At 43.3% G+C, this 14,080-nt stretch overlaps 1 protein-coding gene across 9 annotated transcripts in view; it reads right to left on the reverse strand.

Moving 5' to 3' along the window:
- Nucleotides 1-11,091: 11,091 nt before the first annotated feature.
- Nucleotides 11,092-14,080, reverse strand: part of ARHGEF7 (Rho guanine nucleotide exchange factor 7) — a 126,151-nt gene continuing 123,162 nt past the window's right edge. For all 9 annotated transcript variants that reach the window (XM_074561358.1, XM_074561341.1, XM_074561350.1 and 6 more), the window contains one exon: nt 11,092-13,051. In XM_074561358.1, coding sequence (XP_074417459.1) covers nt 12,929-13,051 — 123 coding nt within the window. In that variant the 3' untranslated portion in view covers nt 11,092-12,928. The remainder of the gene's footprint in view (nt 13,052-14,080) is intronic.

Here is a 14,080-nt window from a genome sequence, read left to right on the forward strand (position 1 = left end):
TTATGTGACAGTCGCCAGCGGATGGACCTGGGAGGTGTAGTGCAGAAGAGACACTGAGTAGAAAACAGCAGAACGAGAAGCTCATACTCTGTGGACAAAAAGCTGCCCCCAAATTTCCACCTTCGTTGGGACAACGCCTGTGGGTTGCACAGTGCTTTCAGTCCTGCTTACCCTTTCCCTCAAAGCAGGCTGTTGTTCCAGCCTCTTCCAATATCCAAAGTTTTGAGCAAGGCCAAGCCACTCCTCGTCTGTCGCTCCCCACTCAAGTTTTCACACTCCTGTTCCTCACAGCGCGCACAGCACACAGGACGTGCTGCCGTGCTGAAGGATCGCGTCAGCACCTCCCTCTCAGGATAATGAGAAAAGGGCATTTCCACTGTGTTTTTCTCACCTCAGAGCTCAGCCCCATGTCGTAGCTCCCTGCTTCTTCTACCACATTCCCCCCACAGCGCACCTTTGTGCGAGGCCGCCTGATTTATCTGCATCCAAACCAGCTGACGGCCATCCTTTTGATTTGGAGTGCAGCACAAAGCATGACTGGTGCTACAGGGTGGTTGAACTGGCCTCTAAAAGTCTCTGCCAAGAAGAATCCTCCTGGCACACACCACACAGGGCCATGCACATGAATCCTGCTTTATAGACATATAAAATGATTTGGGTAGAAATTACTTTTCCTCCTGGTATACACCAGTGCTGCTCGCTTTACATAGATGCACCGGAACTCTTTATCCGCAGCCTCGCAGAAGGCTTAACACTTCATGTTAATTATTCCATGGTGGATACTGACAAAATCTGACACTCTTAAGGAACGGGAAGCTATTCAGAATAGCCAGAGAATGCTATGCTTTTTCTTTTAATTGAAGGCTTCCCTACTAGCAGGAAATACATTGAAATGCATAGAGATGTTATTTCATTTCTTGCATTGAACTGTTATTTCACTTTGCTTCCTAAAAAAACCCCGGATAATCTGAATTGTTTTAAAGGTACTTCTAAACAGATTCCAATAAATTGCAAACTGACAGACACAAAAATACTGTGAATACAAATTTTTATGCTGTGAGACTTCATTGTCTTGAGAATAACGGGCATACACCAAGAAGATAAGTCATTTCAAGGCACTAGGCTGAATTTTCCCTGCAAATTGTGCGCTTCCTATGTCCTTTCGGATCAGCTTTCCCTTTTTACTATCTGCAGTAGGCAAATTACGCGCTGTTGATTTGTGCAGCTATCCATAGCAGATACTCAAGTATGCTGCACTCATAAAATTGATCATTTATAAATGTGTTTTACAGCCCAAAAACTAGGCCTGGGAATATTTCTATGCGCCAAGGCCTCATAATTGAAGTATTCAATTCAATCAGAAACCAAGCCTGTTAAAGGAGAAGAATTCAAGATTCTTGAACCATTTCTTTATTGCTTTCCCAAAATAATAACATGTAAATCTGGTCATTATAGTCACCCATCTTTTTCTTCTTTTGCATGAGTAGGAAAAAATGACTCTTGGCAGCTCAAGATGTGTTGTCTATGTGTGCACACCCAACCACTCCAAACTGAAGAATGTTCTTGCCTTGCAACATTTGTAGACAAAGCTCACCTCTAACTCTCCCTCTGATTCAGCAGGCGAGATGCAAGATGGGACATGATCTTTGTGTCCCAGTTGTCTGTGAACTGCCATATCTCAGAAGCAAGATTCATGCATAGATATCGACAGTAAAGGAGAGTGGCATGGCAGCCCACGTTGGAGCATTCTACGTTTGGATAATGCCCACTTGGTTTTCTTTCCTCAAGTGATCTATCTGCTCCTCCAAGTAGTGGTCCCTCACCAACAATGCTATTGGGTGGGAGTAGGGAAGCCCTTTACACTAATATTAGAATCATAGAATGTGTTGGGTTGGAAGGGACCTTGAAAGGTCATCTAGTCCAACCCCCCTGCAGTCAGCAGGAACATCTTTAACTAGATTAGGTTGCTCAGAGCCTCATCAAGCCTGTCCCTGAATATCTCCAGGGATGGGGCCTCCACCACCTCTCTGGGCAACCTGTTCCAGTGTCTCACCACCCTCATTGTAAAGAACTTCTTCCTAACGTCTAATCTAACCCCACCCTGCTCTAGTTTAAAACCATTGCCCCTCCTCCTATTGCTACATGCCCTTGCAAACACACATATTAAACATGCACAAGAGCACATCCTACCCTGTAATCCAGGTGTCAGGATTCACTGCAGCACTGGGATGGTGTGCAGCAGGCACATCTCCTCCATGACTACCTCACCTTCCCAGGTGCCGTTGTACAATAGGTATGAGGGTCTGCCAGCGGAACCAAACAATGATGAGGACAACGGTCCATCTTGGTTGGAGGTGTTAGCAAGGTTAAGTCAGCCTATGCCCTGCAGTAAAACCACCTCCATTAAGAAATAAAGATGCGTTATGGTCACAGGGGACCATAACCCCTTCTGGATTCTTCTGAGGGGAACAGAAGGCCCAATATGCTGACCAGACACACTTCTTAGGGAAGTCTGCTACCTCTCTGTAGCCTGGTGAAAGACATTATGAGAAAACTTCCTACCGTAGTACAGCCCTCGGATTATTATCCATTATTGACCTTTCATGTACGCAGCAACCAATGCACACAGCATGGGCAACAAACAGGAGAAACTGGAAGCCATTGTGTAGCAGGAAAACTATAATTTAGTTGTCATCACGGAAACATGTGGGATGACTCACACAACTGGAGTGCTGCAATGGATGGCTATGGACTCTTCAGAAGGGATAGGCAAGGAAGGAGAGGTGGTGGGGTGGCCCTGTATGTTAGGGAGTGTTTTGGTTGTCTAGAGCTTAATGATGGTGACAATAGGCTTGAGTGTTCATGGGTGAGAATGTGGGGGAAGGCCAACAAGGCAGATATCATGGTAGGAATCTGTTGTAGACAACTCAAACAGGATGAAGAGGCAGATGAAATTTTCTGTAAGCAGCTGGGAGAACTCTCACAATCACTAGCCCTTATTCTTGTGTGGGACTTCAACTTACCAGATGTCTGCTGGAAATGCAATACAAGCAGAGAGGAAACAGTCCAGGAGGTTCCAAGCCACTTCCCATCATTTATGAGCAGTCCTGGCTAACCAGGGAGGTCCCAGTTGACTGGAGCTTAGCAAAGGCCCATCTACAAGAAGGGCCAGAAGGAGGATTCAGGGAACTACTGGCCTGTCAGTCTGACCTCGGTGCCGGGGAAGGTCATGGAGCAGATCATCTTGAGTGCCATCACACGGCACATATAGAACAACCAGGCAATCAGGCCCAGTCAGCAGGGGTTCATGAGAGGCAGGTCCTGCTTGACTAACCTGATCTCCTTCAATGACAGTGGATGAGGGAAAGGCTGTGGATGTTGTCTACCTAGACTTTAGTAAAGCCTTTGACACCATTTCCCACAGCATTCTCCTGGAGAAACTGGCTGCTCATGGCTTGGACAGGTGTACTCTTTGCTGGGTAAAAAACTGGCTGGATGGCCGGGCCCAAAGAGCTGTGGTGAATGGAGCTAAATCCAGTTGGCGGCTGGTCATGAGTGGCGTTCCCCAGGGCTCAGTATTGGGGCCAGTTCTCTTTAATATCTTTATCAATGATGTGGACAAGGGGATTGAGTGCACCCTCAGTAAGCTTGCAGACAACACCAAGTTGGGTGGGAGTGTCGACCTGCTTGAGGGTAGAAAGGCGTTGCAGAGGGATCTGGATGGGCTGGATCAATGGGTCGAGGCCAACAGTATGAGGTTCAACAAGGCCAAGTGCCAGGTCCTGCACTTGGATCACCATAACCCCATGCAGTGTTACAAGCTTGGGGAGGAGTGGCTGGAGAGCTGCCTGGCAGAAAAGGACCTGGGGGTGTTGGTCAACTGCCATCTGAATATGAGCCAGCAGCGTGTCCAGGTGGCCAAGAAGGCAAACAGCATCCTGGTTTGTATCAAAAATAGTGTGGCCAGCAGGATTAGAGAAGTGATCATCCCCCTGTACTGGGAACTGGTGAGGCCACACCTCAAATATTGTGTCCAGTTTTGGGCCCCTTGTTACAAGAAAGACACTGAGGTGCTGGAGCAGGTCCAAAGAAGGGCAACGAAGCTGGTGAGGGGTCTAGAGCATGAGCCCTAAGAGGAGCAGCTGAGGGAATTGGGGTTGTTTAGCCCGGAGAAAAGGAGGCTGAGGGGAGACCTTATCGCTCTCTACAGCTACCTGAAAGAGGTTTGTAGAGAGGTGGGGGTCAGTCTATTATCCCAAGAAACAGGCAATAGGACAAGAGAAAATGGCCTCAAGTTGCGCCCAGGGAGGTTTAGACTGGATATTAAGAAAAATTTCTTCATTGACAGGGTTGTCAACCATTGTGACATGCTGCCCAGAGAAGAGGTTGAGTCACCATCCCTGGAGCTATTTAAAAGACATGTAGATGTAGTGCTTAGGGACATGGTTTATGGGTGGAATCGGTAGTCTTAGGTTAATGTTTGGACTCGATGATCTCAAAGGTCCTTAAGATTCTATGATTCCATGATTCTATGATATCCTAACCACACTGTCACAACCGGTCGCAAATGGGAAAGGTTTTGGCAGGTACCAAACCAAGAATCATCTCAATGAGGTCTAGCGATTGCATTGGACTAAAACAATTTATTTCCTATTTAACCTAAGGGATACAAAGGAACCATAGCGTGGTTCTGGGGAGAAAAGAAAGATCCTTTGACAGAAATCTGTCTAAGACATAGGCAAGGAATGGGAAAGCATCTTAGGCTGCTACTCCCTGTTCAGAATTTTGAAACATCTTGGTGCTCTGGAATGCCTAGAGGATGCGCTTTTTTATTCATAATGATGTCAAAGTAAAGATGGTCGGTGAGACATACAGCAGACACATGGAACCAGGTATGAACGCTGAGGCAGAAATCTTTCTGAAGGTCCGGTGGGCAGGGCAGGGCAGAGCCGGGTCACTTTCCCGAACCTGTATTTTCAAATGCTGACCTTCAAGTCCAAGGCAGTCACCACACTCCCTCTCTACCACCTGGAAAGAATGCATCGCGCTCTCCCCTTCCCAGCATAGGTGAAACAGTCCTGTATCTTAAATTCCCAGCAGAAAACTTGCTTGACAAAGGAGGTAGCGATGAGAGAGTGCAGTGGATGGAGCATGCATTGCACTGTCCCAGAGTTTTCTCAACTTAGTCTCACAATAGAGATGTCTTGTGGGGACTGGTAAGACGAGTCCTGTAGCAGTGGATGTTTCTCAGTTCCTCTGAAATTCTGCCCGCCTTGGAGAAAGGCCTGAGATTAAACGAGCTAGTGATCACAGCCAAATTCCTTCCTTAGTTTCGCCTCAGAATAAACCTGGTCCCGTGTTACCTCCACATTGCATTGTGCTGAAAAAGCCCTTGTGACACTGCCTGTAGAGACGCTGTGATAAGTCACGCGTGCCGCGGGGAAGCGCTAAGAAAACCACACAAATCCCATTCCCGTGGCTAGGCCAAACGCTGCCTGAACGCTTTCAACTGTACTGTCTGTCTACTTTTGTTCTACGGGACAAAAGGTTAATAGACTGTATTTTCTGGAGCTTGAAAAGCAGTTCCAAAATATACAAAGAGCTAACTCCAGTTAGTTATAAAAGCATACAAAAGTACAAATATTAACAAATTCAGGGCAGCTGTGACTAGTTTCTGACAAAGCAGAAGCTAACACAGTCCCCTGCTGGAAAAATACTGTAAAAACATGTTATTTCTGTATTGCTCATCTATGTCTACAGCAAACACAGGGCTGTCACAAGCTGCTTGACAGGCAAGAGATGTCTAAGGAAACCTAGCGATACGCCAGCTAAAAAAAACCTAAATATTGTTTGGGAAATCTCACCAGGCCTGCATATAACACCACATTGGACATTAGGAAAAGGTTCTTTACCCAGAGGCTGGAACAGACTCCCCAGGGCAGTGGTCATGGCACCAAGTCTGTCAGAATTCAAGGCGTGTCTGGATGATGCTCTTAGTCGTATCGTTTAGTTTTAGGTAGTCCTGCAAGGAGCAGGGAGTTGGACTCAATGATCCTTATGGGTCCCTTCAACTTGAGATATTCTGTGATTCTACGATATCCTGGGTGTCACACATGGCACACCACATTCCTGGGACTGGGGCGTAGCAGTAGCTAAAAGCTTTCTCGCAGTATCAGCCTCCATTGCCTTTTAGATGTCAGCCTAAAACCATCCTCACGACCGTGTTCTTGGGGTAGTTATGAATAACACCACAGTTGTAACTGTTCACAGTCACTCAGTGAACTGTAGCTCTTATTTCCTTCTAACAACACAAGAACTGGATTTGGGCCTGAACGGTGGCTTGAAGGCAACCACTCAAATTAATGAAAAGCTCAGGAGGTTAATTTAGTTCCAAATCCAGGCTCAGCTCCCCTTCCAAGATGATACTTGATTAACATGAAGAGAAAGCTCAAGTGCAGAGCACATAAGGTGAAATATGGCAAGCCTCCATCCCTTTGCCGGATTACGAAGCACGCCTTGCAGAGCAAATTAATCTCAGATCTCTTTTCAGCATTTCTCCAAAGTGCAAATTCTCCATTTCTGGATCCTTCAGCGTCAGCACTGTGGGACCGCGGCATACATACAGATCCATACGCATCTCACCCACAGCTCCCCTGACTATTTTAGACTTCCCTAATCCACAGCTGTTACGTGCTCCCTCCTTTCCCCTCTGTTGCCCTGTCACAGCAAAGGTGTCCACTGCAATTAGGTTCTGCACGTGGGTTTCTCAGCCTGTGAGGTAGAGCAGCTCCAACAGGGCATAAATTAGATATGCCTTAGACAAGCAGCAGCAGTTCAGAGAGGCATAACCCTACCTGGGAAATGCTGGTGGCTGCAGTCCTGCGTAGTGAAAAGCGTCTCAAGATCTATTTAGACTGTTTCCTCAGAAATCCATCACACTATGAGGAGAAATAACAATTTGTGGTGTGCTGGTAGCAGGATACAAGCTGTATCTTTTACCTGCTGTTTATAGAATCACGGAATGGTTTGGGTTGGAAGGGACCTTAAAGATCCAGTTTAACCCCTGCCTGCCGTGGGCAGGGACACCTCCCACTAGACCAGGCTGCTCAAAGCCCCATCCAGCCTGGCCTTGAACACTTCCAGGGATGGGGCAGCCACAGCCTCCCTGGGCAACCTGTTCCATTGTCTCACCAGCCTCACAGGCCAATATCTAATCTAAATCTACCCACCTTCAGTTTAAAACCGTTACCCCTTGTCCTATCGCTACCCTCCCTGATAAAGAGTCCCTCCCCATCTCTCCTGTAGGCCCCCTTTAGGTACTGGCAGGCTGCTATAAGGTCTCCCCGGAGCCTTCTCTTCTCCAGGCTGAATAACCCCAACTCTCTCAGCCTGTCTTCATAGGCGAGGTGCTCCAGCCCTCTCATCATCTTTGTGGCCCTCCTCTGGACCCATTCCAACAGGTCTGTGTCCTGCTTCTACCAACCCAGCCTGTAATATCACCAACTTTTTCAGCTCCGGGTTCAGAACTACCTGAAGGAAGAGTGGCCAACGTGGCCAATTCATTTCTCTCTTTTCGTAAGCAATAATGAAATAAACATAGGTTTCACGTGCTGGACACAACTTATATTGTGATCTGGAGAAATGCTGTAGGTGACTGAAAAAGCGATGTTGGTTAAGGAGAGTGCAAGAAATTGGAAAGCAGTCATCTGGCGAGGTGAGGTGAGATGAGGGAGAAGACGTTTTGTGTTCCCATCAGACTAACAGCTCCCTCTCTCACATGTGCCATAGTGAGCGCCTACCTTCCTTTCTCACTCCTGCCTTGTGTCACGAGTTTGGAGACAGAATTGCCAGTGTTATTTAAGGTAACGCCTTAACGGATATTTAAGGTTTCAACGTATTATATACAGGACTTTGTGAGTCCTTGAATGAACCCACTCACTCCCGAGTGCTAATACATGCACTGGGTTTACAAGCCCAGGTGCTGGCAGCAGGCGGCTGCAGGGTGGCCTCTGAGAGAAGAGGTCAAGAAGGTGGTACCTCAGGAAAAACGTATTTAAGAGTGCAGCAGTGAGGAAAAACTGTGAAAAACAACCCCATGAAGATCCCGGTCAGAGAAGGAGGAGGTGCTCTAGGTGCTGAGCAGGCTCCCCTGGAGCCTGTGGAGATCATAAGGAATCAGGCTGTTCCCCTGCAGCCTGTAAAGGACCACATCAGAGCATATATCCACACTACAGCGCATGGAGAACCCTGTGCAGAAGCAGCTGCCCTGAAGGTAGCTGCAGCCCCTGGAGCCTTGTGAAGGCTTGTGGCAGGAACTGCAGCCCATGGGGGACCACCTACGTTGGAGCAGGTTTATTCTGAAGGACAGCATCCCATAGAGAGGACCCATACTGGAGCGGGAACAGTAGTAAGGAACTGTTACAGACAGACCACTACCCCCCCAGTTCCCCTGTGGCACAGGCCATCATAGAACCACAGAACATGTTGGGTCGGAAGGGACCTTATAAGGTCATCTAGTCCAACCCCCCTGCAGTCAGCAGGGACATCTTTAACTAGATCAGGTTGCTCAGAGCCTCATCAAGCCTGGCCTTGAACATCTCTAGGGATGGGGCCTCCACCACCTCTCTGGGCAACCCGTTCCAGTGCCTCACCACCCTCATTGTAAAGAACTTCTTCCAAATGTCTAATCTAAACGTACCCTGCTCTAGTTTAAAACCATTGCCCCTCGCCCTATCCCTACATGACCTTGCAAACAGCCCCTCCCCAGCTTTCCTGTAGGTCCCCTTTAGGTACTGGAAGGCTGCTACAAGGTCTCCCTGGAGCCTCCTCTTCTCCAGGCTGAACAACCCCAGCTCTCTCAGCCTTTCCTTCAATCAGGAATGAAGGAGTGAAATTGAGCCTGGAGGAGAAGGCAGGGGAAAGGTGGTTTAGTTTTTGTCTTTGGTCCTCACGCTGCAACTCTATTTTTAATTGGCAAGAAATTATTTTTCTCAGAGTCAAGTTGGTTTTGGCCTTGATGGTAGTTGACAAACCATTTCCCTGTCTTTATCTCAACCCATGAGCTTTTCCACCTTCTTCTCACCCACCCAGCCTACTTCTTCTCAACAGGAGGGGTATCTAGCAGCCAGCCAAGGTCAACCCCCAAACACTTCTGAATGTGAAAAGTAAGCGAGGATTTCAAATTGTGGGGAAAACGTGTCTTTCCAATGATAAACTAAGAAAATTTGGAAAACAAGAGATTACTTCTGACTGAAGTTATAAACTGTCCCATTCTTTTTAAGTACACCTCAGAAGCAAATAAAAAATAACGTATTATTTCATACATCTAATCTCAGTTATTAATCCCACCAAATGCCTTGTCCAAAGACTGAAGCCATCTTTTCAAAACAGATTACTCCCTGCACTTTCCATTACCCATCCCATCACCCTGCATAAAGCAATAATGATGTTGTTCCGACCATAAAAATCCACACCCTCAGTTTTGCGTGGCATCAGCCAAGTAAAGACTATGATACATATTTATCACAAATTTCAGGTCTATTCAGATAAATCATGCATGTAGGCAAGTAATTATTTATGCAGTGATTTGATTTTCTAATGTTTCTTGCTTTCTTCCCTTTCATTATCTTCTGTCTTTGATCTCCTGCATCTCTTACATTACCCTGGCAGGTCAGGTTGCCAAAGCGAAAATTCCTCAGTGCAAGACAGTTAAGATCCTCCTCCTCACCCCTCTAAACAACCCTTGCTTCGTTTTGTTTTCCAGGCATCAATTTGCTATTATAAAAGACTACGAAAAGGCCCTTTGAATTCAGTATGCTAACTATTAAACAGATGATGTTATTTATATGAAAGGCAAAAAAAAAAAATTAAAGTGATTTTCCTTCTTAATCTCACAGCCCACGTATGAGATGAAATGTAACACTTCATAGGCTAGGGGAAAAATCATGGTTTAATTACAACAATGTAGCATAAACACTTTAGTAGTCGATACCAAGATATTATTGTGACGTCTAAACTAAACTTGAGTTCTCCACAGATACCGTAAACAGACACTCTAAATTCCCTAAGTGATTGGCATTAAGAAGGTTTATACAAAGGCGGTCAGTTGTTTAAGATGTCATGACACGGCGAGACAAACACACATACATCAGTAAGTACAGAGAAATGTTATGCTACATTTTGGACAGTTCAGAACTGAAAGTGCTTCACATCTATAGGATAAGAAATGGCTTCATCTCCTCATCCCTAAATGATGAGAGCAAAGAAATAACCCTTTAATAGGTTAAATAAACAGTGCCCCATTTATCCATGCTTATATAAAGTTTCCAACAATTCAGAAAGTCCACGGTGAAATTTACAATCTATATACAGTATAACAAATTGTCAAAGAAAAAAAGTTCAGATATTCCTTGGTTCCCAAAAGCCTGAAGCTCGCGCTCTGCACTAGAGACAAAAGTTACCTATCTTTTAAAAAATTCATCATCCCAATCCACCTCGAATAAAATCAGTCCCTAAGTCCCGGTCATACTTAACAACTGCTTAATCCCAGTATTTAAGGCATGTTCATTAGATGTCAGTATAGGGGTACTGTCAGAAATTATAATAATCACAGGTACTAAGAGTCAGCAAATTTACAAAGCAACACCACTTTTTACTATATAATGTAAAACAAATTGTTATGATGGAAGTTGTTCCTGAGTTAAAATTTGCTAAATACTGCTAAGATTCATGTTTTCCTTTCGTACTTCTTCTTCTGGAATGTCCTTTCCCATATGCTTAATTGAAAATTAAAATTCACTCTGAAAATAGCCTGAATGTCAGAAAGTTAAAATGTTAGCAAGACTCTAATTACGTTGGCATTCCCAAATCTAAATTTAGCCGAGATGCTACGAATTTGCAGGGTTTAGTATCACTTAGGCTTTCAGCAAGAGTATTTTCTAAATATGAAGATAATTATAAATGTCAGTCCACATTTTTGTGCAACCGCAAACAACAGGAAAAGATTTTGGTATCAAAAATTATCATAAATTTAAAGTTCTGTGAATATATGTAACTGATATTATAGACTTTTTTTTTAGTTTTCTTATCCAGTCTGCTCCTTTAGAATTAAAGGAAGACATTTTTAAATTGTAGTAACACAAGTTAAAACACCTACAAATATATTCAGCTTTTTAAATGGGACAACTAATTGTCTATTTAGATTCTTAAGTATCCATTCCCACAGAATTGTTCCTCAAGTATGTAATCATTGTCATTTTTTCCTATTTGAAAAAGCTGTGCTTGGCTGAGAAAAGTGGATAGCTTTAAAAATAGATTTTTCATTAGATTCAAAGCATGCATGACAATTCCTACCACCCTAACCATCCTGGCTACAACTCATTAAAGTTCATATGAACATTTGCTGAAGTCCAAGCATTACTTTTAACAGAGTTAAAGGGCACTAGAAAATCAGGATGACGAAAGGTGCGACTCGGGTCTGTGCTATACCTGCACTTCTGACTGTCAACTGAAGAAAAACCCCTCAGGAAATTGCACCGTCTGGAGTTTGAGCCAAATTTTCCTGAAATCAGAAAAACACTTACAATGGGCTTTCATGGGATTAGTATTTTAAGTGCTCCAACTGAAGCTCACCATTTGCAGTGATATAGCATTTCCTATTTTAAATACAAGAAAGGATTGCAGTAATTGCACCTATCAGACTAGGGAATAAATGTTCATTTATGTATTTTCAAATTTGTCAGCAGTGCGAATTATGAATTACAGTATGATTAAAAAAAAATCTTATTTCCAGATTTGTTTCCATTTAAATTGTAGTAGGACAGAAACCAGCAACACCCTGAGAAAACAGGGTGGGAAAGGAACGACTCTGCTTCCGCAGTCTCGGAATTCCAGAGAGTCTGACATAGTGGTATAAAACCAAAGTTCTGAATGAAGTTTGGCCTAGCCCATGTGCCTTATGCACAAAGGTTAGCTAAAATTTAATTGTTGTGACCATAAAATACAAATAGTAACAACTTATTCACAAAATCCTGGATTAGATTGATTTTTTTTTCTCTAACAAACTGTACGATCTATTAAATTATCAGCCAGCTGTATGTTTAAGCACAACAATAGAAAATGTAGTACATAAACACCTAAAAATCACAGTCATAAAAAGCAGGCAAGTACATCAGTCTTTTGGTGGCCAAAGCACAACAGATTAGTCTGCCAAACAAGTGTACGTGAACATAAGTCATGGGCATTCATTTTGTTAAAAATTGTTTCTACTGTCAATAAACAATTTTCCGTATTTTAATACTGTTCTCAAAGAATTGTAAACTGTTTAAAAATGTATGCACAGACATAAATAACAGTAAAGAGTTTAAATACAGTGGTCAATAGGAAAAAAAAATGGGTTTCTAAATTTGCATGTGTGATGAGTGAGTAATTTAGAACAAATCCATAATTATCCACGAAGAACTCCGACCCTTCTTAGGTAAGACAGTACTGCCCTCATTTCTAACACTTGTGACCATTGTAATAACAAGAGAAAAAAATAACATATCAGCCCTGATACATCAATCACATATGCATTCAAAATTACAGATATTTACAAGAAAAATATATATTTAATTAAAAAGCCACTGAAAAACATGGACTTTTAGTCAGGTGCTGCACTTTCTGCAAAATGAGGTAATTTAGATGCAAACAAATTAAGTTTAGTAGAGTTCAGGATCCACGGTCTCCACACTTAAAGTACAGATTGCTTCAGGAAATGGCTTGACTGTTTCTATATGTTCAGAGCAAGAAATCACTAGATCCAGTTAAATCCTGTTTTGTAGTGCTCTTGATGCAACACTGACTAATGTCAGAAGGCTTCCCAGCTCAGTTTTACAACTGGTCTTTCAATAGAAAGAAAAAGGGAAAAAAAAAAAAAGAAAAAAATTAGTTATAAATTGGTTTCATCCCAAGATGGATCATTCATGTTCTTTAGAACTTTTCTAACAAGCTTCTCCAAGTCCTTGCGAGCTCTTTGTTCTTCTTCTAATGATTTCTTCATCTTTTTGTTATCCTGTTTAATAGAGACAGAAATATTACTGGTTTGTTAATTATTTTTTTTTTAACAGCTCTTTTCTGACCACACATACATTGTCAATTAGAAACTCTGAAGGCTCTTCCCAGTAAGACTGCTATTAGCTGTTCAAAAGCAAAGCCTTCTATTACAATTTCACAAGTTACACACCGTAACTTCACACAATGCAACAAAACCCACCAAATGGAAACTGAGCTATTTCCTATTTATACTTAGGGGGTTTTATAACGCAAGTGCCAGTAACAGATGGCCAATAGTCTTCAATTCTTCTGCTCAAATCTGATCAATGAAGAGAAGAATATAGTTATTGTTAATGGAGAAGGGAAATGGAGCAATAAGCAGAACAAATACCCCTCTAAGAGCCTCCTGTGATTATAACTAGTTTCACAATCACAGAAAAGCTTCTTGAAACTTAATGTAAATGAACTTGCTTCATTAAGAAAGTAAATAGTTGAAAGGAGTATCTTGAAAACCATTAGGTTCTCTGGAAAGTGTTTTGTGACTAAATTTTAAAACAGATGGATGACTACCAACAGCCTAAGAGGAGTCTGAATTTCAAGGAACACCACCACTCTGCATGTATGTTAATGAGTCAGTTCTCAATATTTAGCGACATCAGGTAATACTGAAACACCACGAACAACAGGACCATGAGGATGTCACTGAGCAAACCACAGTAATGCTTACACTGTTTAATCCTGTACAGGGACAAGGTGATGCTGGCAACAGTGGGGAAGCAACCAGAAGGTAAGACAACATTACATTAAGGCCCCAAGACAAGAAGTTTATGGGTGTTTAACAGAACACAGGTTCTGCAATCCAGGGGTCCCGCTGGACTCCCATCAGCTGTAATTTACAGACTTTCTAGAAAAAGGACAGGATCAACAGCTGCTTCCTCCTTAACTTTATTCCCTCCTCAAGTCTACTGAGAAACTCACAAATTTCGTTCTTTTCTTGTAGGTACAGACTTGATTTCTTTTCATTCATTTGGGACTTGGGAGTGTTGGT

The sequence above is a fragment of the Larus michahellis genome, chromosome 1 (assembly GCF_964199755.1).
Source record: "Larus michahellis chromosome 1, bLarMic1.1, whole genome shotgun sequence".
NCBI lineage: Eukaryota > Metazoa > Chordata > Aves > Charadriiformes > Laridae > Larus > Larus michahellis.